The following is an 8,209-nucleotide window of genomic DNA, read 5'->3' as shown; positions in this document are numbered from 1 at the left end:
AGCCGACTCGGGCCGGGAGCGGAGCTTAGTCTCAATATATAGTCCGACCAGCCCCCCCCCCCCACCCCCCCACCCCTGCTGGAGGCGGCGGGGGATGGCGGAGAGAGGCACCCCGCCACTCCGCCGCACAGGCATGCTCCTGCACAGTTAAGGTTGCCGACTGTACATGCTAGGCATGTTCCTGTACCTGCTCTGGCGGTGCATCGCTGCTGGCTACAAGGACAGCCGTGGCTTCTCTGCCTTTCGAGACGATCCGCCCGGGGGCGGCCCATCGCAGGCTGGCGGCAATGCCTTCCAGGTGATGGCTCTCCTCGCGGAGAGCTGCAGAGACGACGACAGACCGGCGGTGCGCGATCCTGCAATCGTAGATGCAAGGTAGGTAGAGCACAGCTAGCTCTGAGTCGGGCACTCGCTGAGAGACTGCCCGCCCCTCACGTCTCCACACACGACAGGTGACGGCGGAGGAGGCGATTCGCACCTCGGCGCGCTGCCGGCCGCCCAGCCGCGGGGGCCGTGGGGCACGCCGTTCACTCTGCGGCACTGGCTGGCATAGGTGAGCGCAATCGTGGGTGCCTACGGACTCTCGAAGCTCAATCAGTCGATGCGCCCTCTGGAGTCTCTCCCTGCCCCCTCCCTTCGCGACGCGAGTGACGCCAACCAGCCCACGCAGCCTCAGCCTGACCGCGACGTGGGATCCGGCGAGAGCGATGACCAGCCTACAGCCCTCGATGTGGAAGACCAGCCTGCAGCCCTCGGTGTGGAAGACGCCGCCGTTGCAGATGTAAAAGCCGCCTCAGATGAGCTCACGGCGCTGTGAGCGCAGGACAGTCACAAACAGCCTTGTGTGTGAGTGCACAATATTTTGACCTTCATGCATGCCTGCTTAGTTCAGCTTACTTTAATTATTTTTGTGCGACACAATGTCCGAGATGCGCGCGAAAAAATGTGCTATATGTGCACCGCACAGGTGACAGGATGTGTGACCGCGGCCCGACCCCGCGTCCCCGCGTCCGAGCCGCGTGCTGGCTGCCGCGCGACCGCGACCGCGAGCCGCGACCAGCGACCTCCGGTGCCGCCTCGCGCCTGGGCGCGCCTGCCTGCCGGCGGTGCCGGAAAGTGCCAAGTCGCAAGTGGGGAAGCCGGACATGGCACATGGTCCCGCCCCCGCGCCCGAGCCCGCGACACGCCGCGTGTGTCGACAAGACGAGATACATGAAAACAGTTTACGCAGTCGCCGTCACCGCCACCGCACTCACACGATGCTCTGAGAGAGTCCACCTCTCAACTCTCACTCACTCACTGCACGACTCAGAGTCAGTCTCTCTCGCCAAACTCACCTCTGAGCTCTGTCCTCTCAATCGCTAAAACCGCTAGTCCGCCACAGCACCAACCATCATGGACCATGACAGCACGAGACACACATCTGGGGCGCTCGTCGCCTCTCCCGTATGCCGCCATCCTATGCACGCGTATCCACCTCGCTCGACTATGCTGAAGATTGTCGTCACACCCACGCCCCAGAGCGCACAATATCTGATCGTTCCGGCATCAGCCCGATGTAGCGAAGGACATGCCGAAGATCAGGTGGTACGCCTCACGGTTCCTGTATCGCTTTGCCTGCTCACAGTAAAAGCCCTCCGCTGTGCACCACTGCGGCCTCACGAAAGGCTTGAGCGTGCGCGCCAGCCCGCAGCACTGGTCCATCTGTGCTCCTCGCTTCAGCCGCTCCCATTGCTCCTTGACTGCCAGATTGTACTGCTCCGCCCTCTGAGCCAGTGCGTATCCGCTCACTCCTGCCCAGCCCGGGTAGGCGAGCCACACAAACACAAACTTGGCGAGCATGTGCTGCAGGAGAAGCTCGTAGCGGCATTGTGCGGTTTCGGGGCAGCGGAAATAGCAGTAGGTTGTGAAGGCCTTCACCAGCGCCACGCTCGGGCCACGGCGCGCCACCAGATCGGGAGGTTCGCCGTGCTCCTCGCCGTGCAGCAACAGGAAGCGCGACCACTTCTCGAGAAGGACCTTTGTGTAAGCCGCCTGCTTCTGCGCGCCACCAAAGAGACGCGTCCGCTCATGCATCTCGGCGATGCGCTGACGTTTGCTGGTTGCCGGCTCGTCGTCCAGTGAGGACCGCCGCTCGTCAATCGGGTGGTGGCAGCGGCACATATCTCTGCAACAACGACCGGGACGACAGGTGAGGCGCTGCAAGGGGTCGCTCGGCCGAGCGGTGTTCCTTGGGATGACTTCTCGGCGTGTCTTCGGCGTTTTTCTCTTTTTGTTATTCATTGTTGGTCGGACTGTGTTTCGCCTTCCCATCAATCAATCAATCAATCATTGTTCGAATCAACCCCCCGGAGTCGCTCCTCGCTCATCGCATAACAAACACCGTCAGCAGTCCTCCTCCGGGAATTGTTTGTTTGGAAGGTTCGTACGATCTACATACACTGAAAAGGGGGTTCAAAGGGGGAGGGGCTGACGGCTGACTCTAGCTAGAGTCGCGCGTCGGAGAGATGGAAGAGTAAAAGTTTGACCAAAAGGGTCCACATGGCTGCCCCTTTGGGCATGGCCTCTCCGGGGGTGAGCTGGGTCTGCCTCCTCCGGGCCTGCAACTCGCACGGCGGGACCGCGTCCGAGCAAGCATCCGCGGCCCGTGGTTGTCCTCTCGCAGGGCGCGACCAACATGATATCCGCTGCGCACATGCACATGCACATGCACATGTCAGTGCTTCTGTCGACTATTGCTCGCTCTCTGTGCAGCTGCAACGCCAGAGACCGTGCTTGGAGAATGCCTCGCAGTGCTACCGCCACAGCCGCTCTGCCTGCTGACCTCGCTCCCGCCGCCGCCGCCTGCATCGGCGCCTGCGCGGCTCCGAGAGGACCCGGCCCGCGGCCGCGCCTCGCTGAGCGCCCTCGGGCCCACGCCCTCGGCGACGCCTCCTCGCGTCGCGTGCCCGTGAGCGGCGACCGCACCGCCTGCAGAGCTCGAGTGGCCCTCCACGCCACCCCGAGACTGCCCGGCGATGGTGCCTCCGCCGCCGCGCCTTGCCGCCGCTGCCTCGCAGCGGCTGTGTTCCTCGGCGCCGCGCCCTGATATGCCAGGCGGCGTGATGCCGCCCGAGCAAATCCTGTCGTCCGCAGCGTCAAAACTAACTTGAGCATGCATTGGCTCTGCCTCCACATCGCAGTCGCTCCAACCATTGCCAGCTCCCTTGACGCTGCTCCGTGCTGTAGCGATCTCCTTGAGAGATCCGCTAAGGCCATGCGTTGCGGCCTCTTTACCGTCAGCGTGTTCCGGCCTACCAGAATCACGTATCGGAACCACTTCCCGACGACGAATATGGTTGACACTCGAACACGTTGCTGTTGCTTCTGGAGGTGACCTTCCACCCCCGCGCCAACCCCTTCCAACCCCAACAAAACACCGACAGACGAGAGAAGAGGCCACAAAACAGACAAGCAGAATGGCAGGAGTCGAGAGAGACGCTCTGCAGGCGAGCCGCCCTTGAGCTCTCGCGTCTCACTCTCTCGAATCGACTTGCTTCGAGTGCCAGTGCGCCGCGAGAAAAAAATCCCCCTTTGTTGGCAGCGTGCCGTTCTCCACCCCTCCTGCTTGAGGTTGGCGGCTCTAGCCTCTATCTACCTAGACCTGCCGTACCGTGCGCAAGGCGCATGCGCGTATGGACTATCGTGTACTCCAGAACTGCATGCAGCAACCCATGCACCACCCTTCACGGATGAGAGGCAGAGCTTAGTCGAATACACTGAACATGATGTGCATCTAATTGAACAGACCGGTCCGTGAGCAGGCTTCGCCGTCAGGCGCCGTCCTCTTCACACCTAGTCGCGGCGAACCGACTACTCGCGGTCGAGGTCGAGGTCGTCGAGGCCGAGGTCGTCGAGGTCGCTCGCGCCCTCCTCGGCGTCGGGGATACTGCTCGCGTCCGAGGCCCTCGACGCGTCGAGGTCGTCGAGGTCGAGGTTGAGGTCGTCGAGGTCGAGGTCGCGCCCGGTAAACTTGTGCGTCTGGTCGACCTGAATAGTCCACGTCTTCTTCCCCTTCTCGCCACGCTCGTCCAGCTCTTTGCGCAGCCGCTCCGCGCGGCGGCGAAAGGCATCCCTCAGCAAGGCGGCCTCAACCTTCATGATCCCATTGTCGTTGAGCTGTAGCGACGTGAGCGTCGAGTTCGACTTGAGCGCGTCGCCCAGCGCGGCGCAGCCGGCGCCGAGCGCGCAGTAGTTCAGCTCGAGCTCTCGCAGCGACGCATTTTTCGCGATACCGGCGGCGAGGTCAGCGCACGCGTCGGGGCCCAGCTTGTTCTCCGACAGGTCGAGCTGCGTCAGCGAGGTGCTCTCGCCGATGGCGCGCAGCGCGGGAGCCACGCCCGCGCTCAACTTGTTGTCGCTCATCTTGAGGACCTGGAGCGTGGTGTTGCCCCTGAGCGCTTCGAGGACGGCCGCGCCGCCCTCGTCGCCCAGCGCGCAGTCGCTGAGCTCAAGCTCCGTCAGCGACGTGCTGGCGGCGAGGCCCTTGCCCAGCGCCACGCCGCCCTCCTTGATCAGGTTAGACTGGATGTCAATCCTCTTGAGCGTCACACTGCTGGCCAGCGCCTCGCCGAGCGCGTTGGCAGCAGCCGCGTCCATCTCGTTGCTGGAGAGGTTGAGCTCAGTGAGGCCGCAGTCGCCGACGGCGGCGCAGATGGGCAGCGCGCCCGACCCCAGCTCGCAGGAGTCGAGCTGCAAGCTGGTGAGCGCCGGGTGGCCTTTCAGGCGCTGCGCCAGGCCCGCGCCAATGTGGGGCCCGCACTCGGCGCAGGAGAGGTTGAGCGTGGCCAGCGACTTGCAGTCCAGCAGCTGCGGAAGGAGGCCGCTGGCCTCGCCATTCTTCCACTCCTGCGAGGAGAGGTCGACGCTAGTGAGGCTCTTGCTGCGCCCCACTGCCGAGGCGATGGCCTTGGCGACGGCTGGGATCTCGGCAGGGCGCATCAACTCGAGGTTGCAGTTGGCCTCGAGCACCACGAGCGAGGGCGCGTCCTCGACCATCCTCGCGAGGGCGATCCAGCCCGCCTCTTGCATCGCCGAGTCGTTGAGCTTGAGCGTCTTGAGCTGCTTGTTCCCGGCGAGCGCGGCGCACAGCGCCGTGGAGCCGTCGGCCAGGATGTAGTTTGCCGACACGTCGAGGCTGGTGAGGCTCGAGTTCTTGGCGAGCAGTTTACAGAAGGTGCCGAAGTGCGTGCCGTTGTACGCCTCCCGCTCATCTGCGGCCTCGATGCCGCACAGCTTGTTGTTCGACACGTCGAGCTCCGTGATCGAGGTGGCGCCCGCGATGCCGTGGCCGAGGTACACCGCGCCTTCCGGCCCCATCTCCTCGCCGCTCGCCTTCAGGCTGTGCAGCGCCTGCGAGCAGCACATGAGCACGGAAAGCGCACCTGCGCCGCCCGCCTTGAGGTTGCTCTTCATCGACCTCACGTTGAGGTCCGAGGCCGACAGCAGCGCCGGCAGGTTGGGCGCCGCCATCTGCACGCGCTCCCATCCGTTAGGCAAATCGCTAACCGCGTTCTTCGCCTGCACCGCATCCTTCATTCGCATCAGCATGTTGGCTTCGTTGTTGTAGTGCTCGGGCGGATGCGACGTCGACTCGGCCAGCATGTCTCGCAGCACGCTCTTCGCATAGCCGGGCAGATCGAAGGCCGCCTCCGCCCCGTCGGTGAGCTCCCTGAGCTCGGACCACGTCGTCTGCGTCATCTCATGGGCCAGTTCGAGCTGCATCGACTCGCACATGTCCATGCACAGCTTGCGCCGCCGTGAGACGACCTATTAACAACATTTCGACCGCATCGCTCGTATCCGATCGCTCTGACCTCTCTCCCCTCTCGGAGACGACCTGCTCGATGGTCAGCGCGGTGAGGTTGACCGAGAGGCGCGTCTCGACAACGATGACGCCGCTCTCCACCCTCGTGCCGAGCACCTCGAGTCCCGTCATAGGGGCGAAAAGGATTTCGGACTCGTGAGGGTATTGGCTCAGCCACGAGAGCGAGGCGCCGCGATCCACCATCCCCATCTGAATCTCGAAGCAGAGACCCGCCCCGCCGCTCCCCCCGTAGTGGAGCGCCACCTCCTTGTCGAGCGTGGTCGACATGAACGCGAACTCGACGCCGCCCGCGACGTTCCACTCGTTCTTGGCCCAAAACTCGCTCGGCAGCACGCCGCCGCTCACGCCGCGGTAGACCTTTTGCGCGGTCATGATCTTGGAGAGCTTGACGCACGATGAGTTGATGATGTGCAGCGTCGTCGTGTAGTTGTTGCCCAAGCACAGCTGCTCCAGCTTCTGCACGAAAAAGGGAGCCTTCCCGCCCAGGCCGCGCAGGATCGCGTTGTATCTGCGCGCGGGGTCGGAGGAGGAGGGGGGGTGGGGAGGGGGCTGTGGGCTGGCTGAGTGGGGGGGTTGTGAGCTGGCTGGGAGGTGGAGCCGGCGCAGCGGTGGCTCACTTGATGAACATTGGCCCGGTGTACAGCCGCGCTCCCCAGAACTCCTCATCGCAGAGCGAGGTGCAGTCCTGCGTCGCAAGCTGCTCGTTGACCCGCTGCAAGTCGATCGCAAAGTCAGAGATCGGGCGGGGCTTGCGGCAAAGGCTGCGCGTGTCCTCCCTCTCGCGCAGCTTGGTGTCCTCGGGCCACGGGTGCTTGCTGCCCGGCCCAAAGTCGGTGTGCTCCGGGTCGACCACGAAGTGATACTCCGTCTTCGCCGTCGTCGTTGTCCCATAGTTGCCCGCGTTGAAGGGGAGCCCGGAATCGGCCGAGTCACAGTGCTCCCGCTTCATCGCCTCCCGCAGCTTGGGGTTGGGCGTCCCGATCAGGCCCTCCAGCCCGCCGAAGAAGGTGTCCAGCCCTCCGTACGACATGGTGAAAGACTCGCCCTCCTGCACGAACTTTGCGTGTAGCTCTGCTCCGGTGGCGCCGCCCGAGGCGATGAGGGTCGACGCGCCGTCCCAAACAGCGTCGGCGATGCGGTCGAGTAGGTGAGGACCAGCCTGGCGGAGGAGCGCGGCCACCGACTCGCGTGAGCCGAGCTTACCTAGCGCGCGCACGAAGGGTAGCGCCAGCGATGCGTCGGCCGAATCGAGCGCCAGTGATGCGTCGGCCGAGATTGGCGAGAGGAGCGCGGCGGCGATGGCGTCGTTCAGCCCGAGTGAGTTTAGCCATTGCCCCATCTGCCACCCTTGGCTCGGGTCGCCCTGTGCCGATGGGGCGGCGAGCCTGGCTTCCGCCACGATCCGAGAGATGTCGGCCGACTGCTCCGCCCGCTGGACATCATGGACCAGCTGCTTCGGCCCTCGGGCTTGCTTGCTTGCCGCAGAGCCCATCTCCGCGTCGGCCGCATCGTCCTGCCGCTTCGCTATCGCGTCGTCAAGCTCCGGATTATCTGGCTTCAGCTGCTGTTCCTGCAGCGAGACGGACTTGCCCGGCTTACTTCTGCGGAGCAAGCCCATCCCTCACGGCTCTCGTTCGAGCGCTCTTGAAGTTGAGAAGCTGTCGGGACTAAGTGTCGGGCGATTGCCGAGCAGCCGCATGAATTGACACTGTCACGTCCCGAAAAGAAGAAAAAGCTACCCGCGTGATACTCGCCCGAATTCCGGACTCACTGCGCAGCGAACTGACGTCCCTCATTTTTCGTGTATCGCGCGCCTTGCGGGGGGGGGCGCGGAAAAGAGGAACCTCTTAGCGCCATCGCCTGGTGCTGCATCCAAGCAGGTACGAGGTAGCTCAGGAAGCAGCGGCCAGCGCCGGGCGACGACGACTTACCGCCTCCCGGTCCCCCTCGGCACACCTCCGCTGCTTAAGACGACTCGAACCCGTGAAGCTTCCCCTTGCGCGGGTTACCCCGCACACAGGTCAGCCTGCCAGCCCCACGTATCCACGCAAGCGTGGTCCGCGCGCATGGCATACAGGCGTTCGCCAGACAGCGCAGAGGCTAGGCGACCGGGGAAGGACTAGCTCAAGGGCAACACAGCGTCACCAGCCGTTGTCGTCTGTTCGTTTTGGGGGTCACCCTCCCCATCATGCACGCCGCCGCGTACAGTTGAGTTTCCAGCGCAGCACACGAGCACAAGGCCCTCCAAGTACCTGCCCACCATCGCAGGCGTCGAAGAGCTGGTCAATTCGCAGGCGAACTGCATCTTCGGTCCGGACGATGGGGCACCATGGTGCGAGACGT

General features: G+C 64.1%; 2 protein-coding genes across 2 annotated transcripts; both read right to left on the bottom strand.

Moving 5' to 3' along the window:
* Positions 1-1,174: 1,174 nt before the first annotated feature.
* On the bottom strand, positions 1,175-2,188 carry EMIHUDRAFT_433711 (hypothetical protein). The gene has a single exon (XM_005789208.1). The coding sequence runs from the start codon at positions 2,161-2,163 to the stop codon at positions 1,549-1,551; it is 615 nt and encodes a 204-aa protein (XP_005789265.1). The 5' UTR covers positions 2,164-2,188; the 3' UTR covers positions 1,175-1,548.
* A 1,664-nt stretch (positions 2,189-3,852) lies between these two features.
* Positions 3,853-7,484, bottom strand: EMIHUDRAFT_201091 (hypothetical protein; the record flags this gene model as incomplete). Its single annotated transcript, XM_005789207.1, has 4 exons — positions 3,853-5,391; positions 5,464-5,808; positions 5,879-6,374; positions 6,484-7,484. The coding sequence occupies 4 exons, from the start codon at positions 7,482-7,484 to the stop codon at positions 3,853-3,855; spliced, it is 3,381 nt and encodes a 1,126-aa protein (XP_005789264.1).
* Positions 7,485-8,209: the final 725 nt, after the last annotated feature.

Source organism: Emiliania huxleyi, assembly GCF_000372725.1.
Source record: "Emiliania huxleyi CCMP1516 chromosome Unknown EMIHUscaffold_13, whole genome shotgun sequence".
NCBI lineage: Eukaryota > Haptophyta > Isochrysidales > Noelaerhabdaceae > Emiliania > Emiliania huxleyi.
The sequence above is the reverse complement of the archived record's forward strand: the minus strand, read 5'-3'. Positions and strand labels throughout refer to the sequence as shown.

Excerpts from the sequence above, each read along its gene's own strand:
- EMIHUDRAFT_433711 (XM_005789208.1), bottom strand. The coding sequence starts at position 2,163 with ATGTGCCGCTGCCACCACCCGATTGACGAGCGGCGGTCCTCACTGGAC.